A 15,093-nucleotide genomic window follows, 5' to 3' on the forward strand; every position below is an offset into this window, starting at 1 on the left:
ACAGGTTTGCTGCTCCTCCATAGCTGTGTGACTGAGAATAAACCCTCAGCTCCTCTGTCTCTGAGTTAAAGAAGCAAACTGAGACAAGTGTTTTTCTGCAGGATAATGAGCTACTGTTCAGGCACACACAGACTGAGTGGATCTGTCTGAAGATGCTAACAATATTATCTACCAGAATTTCCAACATTCAAGCATTCACACCTTTATTTCAGACTACATCAGTGCAATATGAGTCACCATGCCTGAGGAGGTGAGACATTGGCAAAGTAGGACAGAAGAAGAAGAAGAAGAAGAAGAAGAGGTGGTGCTCAGGGTGCTGCTACAGATATCACATAAACATCAGGTTGTTAGACTTTAGATTGGTGTTGTTGTGGATTTGCAGCTGGACACCAGAGCTCTGCAGGGTCTCACTCTCAGGAACTGGAACCAGGACTTCAGGACCTCTACAGTCTCTGTGTGAGAGCTGAAGCTTTAACTGTATTCAGATGGTGGTCTGGTTCACGCCTCTATGTGACCTGGACATTGAGTAATTCAAACCAGAAGTTGGCTCAGTAACTAAAGTGTGTGCGTCTGAGAACAGTGAGAGGAGGCAGGATACTGATGTAAACTGTGATGATCCCTGAGGTCCTCTTGGTTTGGTTGGCCCACAGCGGTCTGTCTCTGTCCGCCAGGTAGCTGATTGGTGGATCTGGAACACCTGTGTTGCCCACTGTGTTCCAGGATGTATACAGTAAGTCCCAGCTGAAAACTAACCTCTCTCTGGGTTCAAATTATGAGGCATCAGGGGTGTCTGACCTCCCTGATTAAGACTTGTACCCCCCCCAAAAGAGTTAAAAACAAGTGTTTGGGGTTGCTGTAACATTTATATAATCTTCTTACCTGTAATTGTAGATAAAACAATTTCCCATCTTCTTGTCTGGAAGAAAGTTCCGATTTCAGACACCTCTAAAGTTTACTTTCTTACTTCTGAATTAGATTGTGTCCAGTATCTACAGATGAACGCTAATGTTAGCTAGTTTGTAACGTTAGCCGTCAGTTACAGTTTAGCGAACTAATGTTAGCTAGCTGATAGCGTGTCCTTTCATTTCCAGTGTTAGCTTGTTATTTTATTACCAAAATACAATTTCATATATGATCTAATGTTACAAACACTGGGGCTCAGTCATGAGCAGTGAGACAATGGAGGAGTTACTGTTGTAGATATATGTTTAGATCAATATAGAGTATTAATTCATGTTAATAGTCGTGTGTGTGTGTGTGTGTGTGTGTGTGTGTGTGTGTGTATGTGTATGTGTGTGTGGTGGTTTAGTCTTTTACCTTTATGATATTAGCTTCTATAATAGACACCCTCTTGTTGTCACTCAGTAATTCAGGAGTTTTACCTGTTGGCTCATTGGACAATATTAAACTCCATGTGTGCCCAGCACCTCAGTTCACTGTAGTATGTGTCTGCACTGCACTGGTTTCCACACACTGACCTCTCTCTCTCTCTCTCTCTGCTGTCACACCATGATTTGGATTATGTTATCTTAGTTCAGTCCTTATGTTTAGTTCTGCACCTCGTGCACACAACACACTGCTGACTGATTTCCACAGCTCATGTTGTGAACATGTAATAACTGCTAACCATGGTGTGTCTCCCTTTTTGTTGTGGCAACTTGAGTCAGGTCATGACAAAATAAATCACAAAAATGTGAGAGACAGAAAAGAAAACAATTCTGAGAAACAATAGATGCTCATTAGTTCATACAAACTGCATCTGCACAAGGAAAACTCAAAGGATTACCAGAGATAATACAGTTTATCCCGAGGGAACATGAACGTCTGAACCATCATCACAGTCATGCAACAGTTACAGACATCTCAGTCTGTGGAGGACAGAGACACAGTTACAGAGCTATCATTACATCCTGTGAATCATCCACTCCAACAGGACTACAGAGCTTACAGCATGAGGACCACAGAGGTGATGATATATCACTGAATCAGACACAGACTCAGCTTCATCACCACTAAATGCTGCTCAGGTCCAGCAGCAGAAACATGCTTCATTTCCCCTGAGGATCAATCAGGACCGTCCCTCCTGGATTCACTACCATGGATAAATACAGTCGAAGTCTTCATTCATACGTGGAGCAGGCTGCAGTGTTTAGGCTCTTGGTCTGCTGTTAGTCAGGGGTTTGTATCTCTTTTACTCAGAGACAGAAAAAACATTTTGTTTAGAGGTTTCCTAAAGAGCAGACAAGAGAAAAAACCTGCAGCCCTGGCATGAAGTGTGTTAAACAGCAGACAGCTGAACTTCCTCCTACTGTGCAGAGACCTTCCTGAAACAGACCATTGAAGTGACTGGATGTGTTTTCCCTCCACTCCACCTTCCACCATCCTCATATCACATCTGCTGCGACTCTAAAAATAGAGCTTTGTCTCATTAAAGCTGGTTTTAAGGCTTCCTGTGCTCCCTGACTGACTGAATGACTGAACATCGCAGTAATGAAGCCGAGCTGCAGCCTATTTACATGATGAAACAAGCTCTGCCTCCTGATCTCAGTCTGAACCTGGAACATAGTGTGAGTTATTTACATGGTGTGTACTTCAGTCACTGCAGGTCAGACTGCATCTTTATCCAATGTCCACAACAGAGAGTCATGATCTGAAGGCAGCTCCAACACACCAGCACACACGCCCCCCTCCAATCACATCACCACACACTCCTCACCTGCAGAAGACACATCAACAGTTCATTAATGTGGAGGCTTCAGTTCACCTGTGTGTCCATGGACATGTACATCTGCATTAACAAGATCAACTGTAGGAGAAGTGACGGAGTCAGGATTATTATGTTTTCATGAACATCACATCATCTTTGTATCTCGTGCACACACACATATGTGTAAACTAGCACTAAGCAGAGAGTGAACCATGCTGGTTTTTAAAATATATATAAATAGATGAATGTGTTTGTTTGGAAACTGAGTGTGAATTATACAATGACAATCAGGCAGGTGAACTGTTTCTCCAGGGTGAAAGGAAACCAGTGCCGTGCAGAAACATACTTCAGTGAACTGAGATGTTGGACACACATGGAGTTTAATATTGTTCAATGAGCCAACAGGTAAAACTCCTGAATTCCTGTCATGGTTCAGCCTGTGCCTCCAGTTTCCCTCTCCTCCTTTGTTTCCCTCCCCTTGTTTGTCTGTGTGTGTGTGTGTGTGTGTGTGTGTGTGTGTGTGTGTGTGTGTGTGTGTGTGTGTGTGTGTGGCATGTGTGGCAGACCTAAGGCCTGCACTATGAAGCAGGATTTAAGGTTATCAAAGTAACTTCAGGTTTAATTCTGGGTTTTCAGTCCTACGATGGTGGTTTACTTGTTACCAGGGTAAATCACCATGGTAACTGATGCTGAACTCCTAACCTGCTCCGATGCAGGTTAACTTCAGAGGATCAGATCAAAACCTGGGGACTAAAGAGTTTACAGTAAAGTGATCAATCATAACAAGCAGTAGATATAAAATATAAAAAAGCAGTGGAATAGTTTTCTTGTTTGAGTCTTTCCATGTGTCCACTCTGGTTTTAGAGCAAAGCTTCTAAAAAACTGGTTCATCACGCTAAATAAACTTTTATAACTTCATTTTTATTGAACAGATATTCTTTAAGGATTCCTGACAGTGTCAGTGCTTTCACTCTCTTCTTCATCACTGCTGCTCAGAACAACATGAGGAGACTCTGTGACCACAACTGGAAATAAAAACTAAACCTCTGAGGTCTTAGATTACAACAATGAGCCACACCCTGTTAATTATTTAAATGATTATAAATGAACATTTCAGTCAGACTGACTCATCAGACATCAACTAGTCCTCTCCTCTTTTCTTTCTCTCTGCAGCAGAAACAGTCTGACATTAACTTTAACTGATTTATCTGCATCTCACGTTCATAACAGTTTGTTCATCATCAGACTGAAGAGTGAAAATACTCAAACATAATGACAATTAACGCAATTATTTACAAAATATCTTAAGTCTGACTTTGATATAAATTATATTTAGACCTGGAAATACCATATAACCATATTGTTTACATTTCACCTTGTGAAATATTACATTTGGAAGCCGCTATAACCAAATTTACCAGCAAGTATCAGTGTTTCTTCTCATATCATATTAAGTACTTCATTCATAGTTCAGACAATGTTGTTTATGATTAACAACTCCGCCTCTTTCACATGAACGCGCTTGTAGCTGGACAGGTAAACCAGGGTTAACTGAGCCAGCTGATAACCAGCTTCGTAGTACAGGTTATCAGGACGGTCAATGTCAGGTTAAGTTAAGCCAGAAAACTAAACGTTATCCTGGGTCTGTTGAACTTGCTTCGTAGTACAGGCCTCTGGTTACCCAGCACTCTGTTGACTCCACCCTGATTACATCATTCCATGCACCTGCTGTTCAACCCACCTGCCGGTCATCACCAATCAAGCCTTCCTGTATATAACCCCAGATCTACTCACCATTCATCGCCAGATTGTACCTCAGCCTGCCCGCTTTAAGTTGGGGTTGTGTGGTTTTTGTTTTGCTTCCCTTCCAGTGTGTGACTGTGACCTGTCATAACTCAACTCTCCATCTGCCTAAGGTCCATTCTCACTCACTGCTGTTTCCTGGTCTGCCATGTGCTCTGTCCTGATACGCTGTCCTCTGGTCTCCTGCTGCCAACCACCTGGACTCCTTCACTCTCAACTCCTCTGCCTCTGGACCAACTGGGCCTTTTGGACTCTCTCACCACCATTACCTTCGTGACTGGATACCTCCTTCTCCCACAGTAATACTCTTTTGCAACACCTATCAGTGTTTGCAATAAACTCTGTCTGTTTCTGGGCTTGGGTTCAGCATATTCACATTTCCACACCTGAGTGGATTTGTGTTTTTTATACCTCCATGCTGACGACCGCCAGAGCTGGAGGCATATTATTTTCAGTTTGTCTGTCCGTCCCATTCTCACTGACATGATATCTCAGTAATGCCTTGACAGAACTTTTTTATTATTATTTATTTATTTATTTATTTATTTATTTATTTATTTATTTATTTATTTATTTATTTATTTATTCAGAAACCAAAATAAAAGACAGACCAAACATAGATTTGTTTTTCAGACTCCACAACAGTTTTTAATACTCTGACACAGGACTTCACAGCTGTTCACTCCAACAGGACTATGTGCTTGGCTCTGCAGCTCTTTGCCAGAGGACATCACGTTGCATTGAATTAAAAGCTGACCCCAGGTTCAGTTGGTCTGCTGGACCAGTCTGCTGTTTCTTCTGTGTTGAGATGGCTGCAGACTGTCATGCAGCACAAACTGAACTGTTTGACTGAGAGCTCAGGTGAGAGGAGAGCGCTCACACAGCTGTACTGATTTATAATGGAAACTCAGTAAGACTGAGTGTAAGTTCACCTGCAGAGAAACCAGAAACTGAACTGTCTATAAGACTGTAAGGATCTGACTCTACATGTGTTCCTTATGATCTGATACTGGACTCTGGTGTTCTAACAGGTCCAGGCCACCATCAACCAATCAGCATGACTGTTTGTGTGAGTGTAATTGTAATGTGTTGAGTTGATGTCGTGTTGTGATCTCTGTCCCTGTGCTGACCTTGCTGATCGTCATGTGTTTCCTATAGGCGGACTGAGCCGTTCACCTTCCTGATGACACAAAGAGGATTTCTTCCCTCTGCATCTGAGCTCTGTTCTGTAGTCATCACTGTTCACACATGTAAATACATCCGTTCATGCTCTCTGCCACCCCCCCACCCCCACCCCCCAGGTGGTGGTGGTGGTGGTGCTGTGTTACATTGACCGCACAGTCTGTGTGACGTCACATCTCTTCAGAACATGTGTTGAACTTATGGCTGCCATGATTTACAGCAAATACAGGAAACGCATGTGCTGTGAATGAACCGAAGGAATGTGTAAATGTTAATATGAAGCCATGCCCTAAACCTGCAGCCGCCCAGCATCAGCTGTGCTGGCAGGCCTCAGTCTGCTTCACCTATCAACATTAATAACATGTTTTTATGAGGAGTGTAGGTCAGTGTTAAGCTGTCCCCGGATAGTGTTTTATCCGCAGGATCACCGGCAGTGCCTGAGCTTAAACGGGTCAGAGATCAAAAACCCACCATCCAGAGACAGACTGCACCCAGGACCTGAGCCCATCAGCCTGCACCTGCTACAGGAGCATTTTCAACAAAAATACACAGTCAACACACTGCATCTACACACTGTATCCACACACTGTGTCAACCCTGATATTCACAGCCACATCCTCTACATTGTGCATTGACTCAACTGCATCTAATTTGTAGCTATAAAACAAATCTTTCGAATATTCAATATAGTGATTCCTGTCTCACGCCTGTTTATTTCAAACATCCTGTCTCTTGGCGTTTTTCATCCACCCACCAGATGCCCTCAGTCTTATGTCAATGTAAATGTACAGTATAAACATAGTCAAACAAAAACACAAAAAACATTGCTGTCCTGATACCCTAATTATTTCGACAGTATGTATATGAGAAAATACAAACTATAGCCATCAAAGGTCGCCACAGAGCTTCGAAGTCCAAATGAAGGCTTATCCAGCTGTGCTGCCATCATCACACAGTTTCCTGTTTCCCTGTTATCCGCTCTGTATTTAAATCAGACAGTTCAACTGCTGCCTGCAAGATCGTTGTGTTGTTCTACATGCCACCCATGATGTGGCCGTTACCTGTTACCTGCTACCTGCTGCCTCTTACTTGCTGTTATCTGTTAGCCACTGTCTCTTGCTTGCTGCCTGTTACTTGCACTCTGTTACCTGTTTCCCGCTGCCTGTTACCTGTTAGCCACTGTCTGTTATCTATTGCTTGTTACCTGTTACTTCCTCTCATACCTGCTGCCCTTTTACCTGCTGCCTGTTACCTGTCACTTGCTTTCTGTTGCCTGTTACCTGCTGCCTGCCACCTACTTCACCTTGGTTACAAAGCAGTCATCAGGGGAGGTATTGCAGCTTGTCAGAAGTCCCAGACTCCTGCCTGCACACAGCTTTGCCTTTGGCAATGAGCTCAACACTGGTTCACGTTCAGCATCTCATCCTCATCCTTCCATTTGTTGTGGAAGTTTTAAAATGAAATTTCCCAAAAGAAGTAATCCTTATCTTTTATTATAAGATTTGTGCTAATGGGACTATAACGTCGCAGACTGACAAAATGGACCCCGAACAGAGACAGAGATAACTCGCATTTTATATCTTTCAGACTACGCCTCTCCAGAGGCGCTCCTGGGAAAGTTCTGCTGCAGACGACCTTGGTTAAACAATAACTGTTTGTGTATATCAAATATGCAGATATGTGGCTGCAGGCAAGGTTCAGTGATAACGTGATTAACAGGGTTAAAGTCCTTCATACAAAATACTCTTCTGTCACACAAACACAAATCCTAAACATAAATGACAATGTTAAAGTTTCCATTACAAGCTTTTGACACAGTTGATCATTCTATTGGAGCACCTTGAAAGTGTGTGGGTATCAGGGACACTGCCTTAGACTTCTTCAATTCCTACTTAGCAAACAGAACTGTTATGTTGTGAGACCTCCTCCTTGGCAGCCCTGCTGACTTGAGGTGTTCCCCAAGGCTCTATCTCTGAGCCCTTCTTGTGTGTGTGTGTGTGTGTGTGTGTGTGTGTGTGTGTATTGGAGCTTGATGAACAAATTCTTCAAGTTGAAAATCTTTACTGATGTACATTGTATAATTTGTTGATAAAACAAAATGACATAATGGAAACCAAAATGATCAACCCATTGAGGGCTGGATTCACAATCACACCCAAAATCAAAGTAAAAAATTGAAATCACAGGCTGATCCAACTTCCGTGAATTTCATCATGGCATCTCATAATGTGACTCAGTAGTGTGTATGGCCCTCGTGTGCCGGTATGCACTCCTGACAACGTCTGAGCATGGTCCTGATGAGTCGGCAGATGGTGTCCTGGGGGATCTCCTCGTCAGTGAGCTCTCTGTTTCTGACAGTTTGGTCAGAAACATGTACACCAGTAGTCTACTGGAGGCCATGTTGTAGAGCTCTGGCAGTGCTCCTCCTGTTCCTCCTCACACAAAGGAGCATGTACCGGTCCTGCTGCTGGGTTGATGCCCTTCTTTGGACCTGTCCAGCTCTCCTCCTGTAACGGCCGGTCTCCCGGTTCCTCCTCCATTCTCTTGAGACTGTGCTGGGAGACACAGCAAACCTTCTGGGGACCTCATGTATGGATGTGCCATCCTGGAGGAGCTGGACTACCTGTGCAACCTGACTGGGCTGCAGGTACCGCCTCATGCTACCAGTAGTGACAAGGACACTAGCAAAACACAAAACTAGAGAAGAATCAGTGAGGAAGGATCAGGAGAGAGCAAGTGTCTGTGGCCACCACATGGCACCTGTTGTCACTTCCATTTGCACCAAAGCAGCTGAAACTGATTCACAATCACTTGTGCTTCCTAAATGTACAGATTGATATCCCTGAAGTTTAACTGACTTGGTGTTATACTGTGATGATTGTGTTCCCTTAATGTTTTTGAGCAGTGTATATATTGTATAGTGCGTCCACTACATGGACTTTCATTTCAGCTGGATCAAGTGTCGTTCTTCCATCAGGAAGACGTAGACATGCCATGAGCTTTTCCATCGCCTCTTTCTTTGGTTGAAAAAGAAAGCGGTTGGAGCGTCTATGGCACATTTCCCCCAGCCTGTCTTGGTTCTCATGGACATCTACGTGATTCTCACATTTCCTTATTTCTTTTTCCAGTTTCTTAATAGCTACTTTGACACTAGCTGTGGAGTAAACTGTGGAATATATTTGTATATACACCTATATATTGGGCAGACTGAAATAATTTCTATCTCAGGTCACTGTCATACTGTGGGGTAACAGTGTTTGTTGATTTTTGCCAAAATGTTCAACTGGGAGGAAAATTATCCAGATTACAAATATAAACATTTGTAACTGAACAATAAATATTAAAAAATTCTGTTCAATTACAAATATAATGTTTTTAACCAGGAGGAGGTGAGGGCTACATGTGAACTATATAGTCAATGCGGAAACCCCATGTAGAATATTATTATATTACGTCAATGTGTTAATAAAACATTAGGTCAGCCTTTCTCAAAGTGTGGTTCGCAAACGACTTCTAGCAGTCCGCGAGTAAATGAGTTATAATATCATGTTTTAAATGTAGTGATTCTCAAACTGTCTGTGAGTGACCACAAAGCCTACTATTATTGTAGTATTGAATTACGAGTATTGAATATGTGTTGTTTTCAATATTAAATCAGCTCATATGTAAATTCAAACATTATTAGGCCTATATGAACCAGCTGTTTTACAGTGTTGTTGGACTTCACTGTAAGGACCGTTTTGCGACACTGCCAACTCATGTAGCTTTGCCTGTTCAGAGTTTGTTTTACCATGTATCTTAAAAATGATCAGCGTGACATGTGAAAGGAAATGTGGATGACGCTAACAGTTATCCTGCACTGGGATTGGGCTAAATTTCACCAGTTATCAGCCTGTTAAGATCAAACATGGAAAGTGGACAAGATCATGGACCAGAGAATTCAGACCGTGTCAGTTATCAGAAAATCAAATGAAACCTCTGACATAACGGACAAAACAGGCAAGTGTTTCAGTGCTGAGTTTTAGTAGTAATGTAGTCATCATGACTGAGACACGTGCTGTGTTTGATGACATTGGACCAGTGTATTCACATGTGAGTGAATATTCTGATGTTACCTAAATAACACTTGTTGCTGTGCAGTGTGTGAGCCGCAAGGTTTCATGATAATCTGTTGGAATAATTGTATATATAGTTATCTCATATTTGATAATTGAACATTTCTGCCCTGCTGTTTAGATCATATATGTGGTTAGTCTGTACCTTGCCCTTAACATGAACATGCTCTGATTTATTGAAGTTAGTATGTGTGTAACGTAAACGTGTCTTTAACATGTTTTACTACCCTAACCATATATGTAGTTGTTTTCAGAATGAAGTGTCTTACAGGATGCAGGTGGTGGAGAGGACCACAGGCGGACACGAGCGCTGTACAGAACAGACTGGGATCAGTCTGTTCTACTTCTATACCCTGAAATAAACATTTATACCATGTATCACAATCACCCCCATATCATATTCACACATCATATTCATTCATTATGTTCATTGATTATGATCACTCATTGTATTATGTTATTCGTTGTATTACCTTTGACATACTTTATGTTACACTGGTATGACCTTCAGGCCTTTGAGATAAACAATGTCTTGCTGCTGGAGGAGTGTTTGGAGTCTTTGTGTGATAATAAAAAGAGAGGAGACGATGGAGTTTGCTCAGAGCGGGTTTGGAGATTGTAACTGAGCAAATCTCTGTCCGTTCTCCTCGCGAGTAAGAAATAACGCCCTTGTCTTTCTCTTCTGTGTTTCAGTATTAAATGTCTTAGGTGGTGTAAACCTGACATTAACAAAACATCTCGGCTTCTGGCACAATTATTTGTTTTCTGCTTTCCAGGGTTTTGGTGTTGAGGAGGTTTTTCAGGCTTGGGTGGACTTTGTTACATAGTGGTGCAAACTGCATTGTGAAAGTGGGGGATGGGGTGAGCAAGCACATACAAGTCCAAAGGGGAATAAGGCAGGGTTGTCCCCTCTCCGGTCAGCTCTACAGTTTGGCCATAAATCCTTTACTCTGTGCAATCAGGAATAAACTAAAAGGATTCTATCTTCCTAACAGTTTCTATAGCATGCCAATAGTAGTGTCTGCTCATGCAGATGATGTCAATATATACACTGCTGACCAAACTGATGTGTGCACCTTAGAAGATCGCTTTAGTCTATATCAAAGTCCCTCATCTGCTAAGCCAAATGTGAGGCTTTACACTGTGGCACTGGGAACAGAGACAGGATGCCTCCTCCGTCAGCACTGCAATGTAGGGGATTGGCATGAAGGAGTTTATTTGGGTTATGAGGACTTTAATTTGAAAAACAAATCTGGGAGGGTTTAGCAGTGTTGGTGTGTGCAAATATGTCTAAATGGCATTGGTTGCTACCTCAGCTGTTGTAGGGGGGGACAAGTTTGGGTTGTTAAAAACTTAGTTGCTTCAACACTGTGGCACAAGCGGAAAGTCTTATCCCCAGCAAGGAGCCTGGTTGTTGAAATCAAAAATACACTTGTGGATTTCTTCTGGACAGGACTGCATTGGAAATGAGCAGCAGCACTCTATCTTCCAGTAGAAGGAGGAGGATATGGGCTGGTGGATATTCAATCAAATATAATGTAATGCAGACTGCAAACTGTCCAGAAGATCCTCTATCAATGTGGTTTGAGGTTGCACGAAACGTCTGAGCAGTATCTTCTGAGAGCAGGCCGTCTGGGCTGCAGTAAGCAGGAAGGGGTTCTGTTTCTGCTCAGATAAGATGAGGTGGACCTCACTGGTCCGACATCTTTCTTCAGGTCAGTGTTGGAGGTGTGGCAGGGTTTGAAACACATCAGAGACTCTGATGCGTCACCTGAACCTTTGCTACACATCTGTTAGGAGCAGTCACAAGATCACCACACACTCTCTCCCTTTTTCCCTTAATTAAGGGATAACAAATCAAGTGAAGACAAGTGTAACAATAGTGACAAAGGTTGGACCAAACATGTACTCAGAGGATACAACAAACACATAAGGAAAAAAAGGAGTAATAATAATAATTGCAGATGGTATTTTGAATTAGTATGTATTATAAATGTAATTTATTATAAATAAAAAAAGGCCAAAAAGAGAAAAAAAAAATTTGTATGTGTGTGAGTCGGAATAGATAGAATGGCCTTGAGGTTTTGCATGTATGATGAGAATACTACACATGTAAATGCAGCATCAACCGGTACATGCTCATAATTATAACATAAAGAAGAAAGAAAGAAAAAAGGGAAAAGGAAGAAAGAGGAGATTGTGTATGTGTGGTGTGTGTATATTGGATTGTGGTGAGGATGGAGGAGGGGGGGGGGGGGGTCTGTGATTGAGGTTTTTTTTGTTTTGTTTTTCTTCCTCCTTCCATTTTCAGGAGGGGGGGTGGGCAACCCTCTGATCCAGGGAAGCATCCTAACAACTCCCCCTTGTTGTTATATGTGTTGGGATCCATGCAGCACCAGCACCAGCACCAGCACCAGCACCGACACCAGCACCAGCACCAGCACCAGAACCAGCACCAGCACCAGCACCGACACCAACGCCAGCACCAGCACCAGCACCAGCACCGACACCAGCACCAGCACCAGCACCAGCACCAGCACCAGCACCGACACCGACACCAGCACCAGCACCAGCACCAGCACCGACACCAGCACCAGCACCGACACCGACACCGGCACCGGCACCGGCACCGGCACCGGCACCGGCACCGACACCGACACCAGCACCAGCACCAGCACCAGCACCAGCACCAGCACCAGCGCCAGCGCCAACGCCAGCACCAGCACCAGCACCAGCACCGACACCAGCACCAGCACCAGCACCAACACCAACACCAGCACCAGCACCAGCACCAGCACCAGCACCAGCACCAGCGCCAACGCCAGCACCAGCACCAGCACCGACACCAACGCCAGCACCAGCACCGACACCAGCACCAGCGCCAACGCCAGCACCAGCACCAGCGCCAACGCCAGCACCAGCACCAAGCATGTGTTTCACCTGTGTTATCACCCTTTGTCTGGGTCAGTTGTCTGTTCTTGTCCCCTGGGTTACCTCGTGCTTCTGCTTCCTGTTCAGTTCGTCCTGTGTTATCCTGCTTTACCCTGATTTATGCTCTTTTCCCCTGTTGTATCCTGTTTGCCTACATTTTGCATTTTCACCAGTTTTGCAAGTTCTTTTGTTAATTAAACATTTTCCACCTACTCCCTTGTGTTGGCTGCATTAGGGTTCAGTCTTTTCCCAAAACGTGACAAGTTGCGTGGGGAGCTTTCATAAATGATCAGCATGTCCTATATCCCCTGATGTCAGATTTCCTTTTACCTCATTCCATTTCTGTCTCTGTATCAATGGAATGTATTCCCGTGTCCAACGCTTCCAGAGGAGGTCTGCCAACATTTTGACCTGTTTCCCTCTTCTGGAATAGATGTTCCTTTTGTCAAAGAGTCCAAGTGGAAGAATAGCTATTCCTTTTATTTGAAGCAGATGGTTGGGTGTTAAAGGTTCTGGGAGACCAAGCTTTTGCAGTCAAGGTCCCTCAGCTCTGGACTTCCTGTCTGAAGATCTGAGACTTGTCAAATCAGTGTCTTTTAAATCACCTCTTAAAACTCTTTTAAAAAGGAGATGTGGTCAGAAGCAAATGAACAGTGCTACTGAAGTGTTACTGTTGTGTTTCATTGTTTTATTCTTCTCCTCCTCTGGCTTCTATTTGGAGTATTTTAGTACGTAACTAAAATGGACCTGTCTTGTCACCAAACAGTTCAATAATATTTGAGATTAAAGTTGATTGGGAAAACTCCACCTTTCTTTCTCTAATGAATTCCGGGAGAATGCTTTAGGAGAAATCACCTTATCATCCTAAAGGCTTAACTTTAATCCAGTTTAAGGCTCCATCACAGAAAGACAGAAAGACTTTCCACAATCTGTCCCCTACCTTTTCTTTCTTTCTTTCTTTCTTTCTTTCTTTCTTTCTTTCTTTCTTTCTTTCTTTCTTTTTTGCAACAATCAGAAAAGTTCTGCACCTTCAGATCAGCCCAGCCTCTCTTATTGATCACCAGACGATCTTTTTACTTCTTCCTTACTTACTACATAAATTCACGTAACGTGGAGCTTCAAATCACTTTTAACATCAGTGGCACCTCCTTACTACTCGTGTTATACACCTTAGTCCAGGTGAGATCTAATAATGACTCAACATACATCTCTCTGACTGCACACCACCTGGTCTCTCTTTGCACCAAACCACCATACAAATATCTATCACAGTGTTTTCTTCATGTGTATTCACAGGTCTGTTTTTTTTTTCTTCTTGTTGTACTGGAGTTAACAGTGGTCTCCTCTGCACAATAAATGCAGCAGCAGCAGTATGAAATGTTCAGTTAGCATTAATATTAACTTAATCCAGATTAAACCACGAGATCAAATTAAAAGCATTAAGGTTACAAATCGAGATATCTGTGTGTGTGTGTGTGTGTGTATATATATATATATAAAAGATATGAAGAGCTTAAAATGAGATGCTTATATAGATGATATAGACTAAACTACCCAGTACATGGTAATTGGTCAAATTACATTGTTTTGATAATTGTTATCTTCATGCAGTGTCAAACATTTCAAGGTACCAATCTCTCAAATGTGAAAAATATCAACTTTTCCTTTTAATTATCCATCAGCTGCACCCACTCATCCCCGACAGGTTCACAGGGGGTGGAGGCGCTCCCAGCTGACACTGGACGACAGGCAGGGTTCACCTGGACAGGTCACCGGTCAATCACAGGATTGACATGGCCCAATTATTTAAATTATTAATTCATTTAATTCATTATTTTTTAATTTTGAGGTTTGGACTTTGGGTAACTATGGCATGTCGTTAATTTTTACAAATCAAACTATTTTTTTAATCAAGATTAAATGGTTCATAAGATTAGTTACAGTCATTTTTAAACCAGACGTCCGCTCATCCTCTTGACTCTGGCCAATCACAGGTCTTTTCAGAGAGAGAGAGAGTGTTCCTAATGGCTGTTCCACAGATGGAGATGCACGTGCACATCCCTTCAAATGGACGTGTGGATGGAGAGAAGTTGCTGTTATTCTCCCGGACAGGTAACAGGCTGCTGGTTTCATGTCCTGTAGTGTGTACATGTGTTGTAGTGGTCGGTTGTGCAGGTAGATTTACCATGAAAGCAGGTGATGAGTGGCTATGTTGAATGTTGCTAACAGGTTAGCCTTCTGCTAATGCTGAAGTGCTGCTAGTGTTGTGTGTATGAAGTGTATGGATATGAAGGGGCAGCTGCAGGAGGGCAGCTGTATTTTCAAATTCTGTCTTTTTTTAATTGGGTTTGTGTT

At 42.8% G+C, this 15,093-nt stretch overlaps 1 protein-coding gene across 1 annotated transcript; it reads left to right on the forward strand.

Annotated features, from left to right (window-relative positions):
- The first annotated feature begins 238 nt into the window (after positions 1-238).
- On the forward strand, positions 239-14,530 carry LOC130170006 (uncharacterized). Its single transcript, XM_056377088.1, has 4 exons — positions 239-250; positions 383-456; positions 12,333-12,541; positions 14,421-14,530. Exons 1-4 carry the CDS (start codon positions 239-241, stop codon positions 14,528-14,530), a joined length of 405 nt encoding a protein of 134 aa, XP_056233063.1.
- The last annotated feature ends 563 nt before the right edge of the window (positions 14,531-15,093 follow it).

The sequence above is a fragment of the Seriola aureovittata genome, chromosome 1 (assembly GCF_021018895.1).
Source record: "Seriola aureovittata isolate HTS-2021-v1 ecotype China chromosome 1, ASM2101889v1, whole genome shotgun sequence".
NCBI classification, from domain to species: Eukaryota; Metazoa; Chordata; class Actinopteri; order Carangiformes; family Carangidae; genus Seriola; species Seriola aureovittata.

Coding starts and splice junctions, on each gene's coding strand:
- LOC130170006 (XM_056377088.1), top strand. Junction 457..12,332: donor AGGACCTCTACAGTCTCTGT/GTGAGAGCTGAA, acceptor CACCAGCACCAG/CACCAGCACCAGCACCAGCA. Junction 12,542..14,420: donor CAGCACCAGCACCAGCACCA/GCACCGACACCA, acceptor ATTATCCATCAG/CTGCACCCACTCATCCCCGA.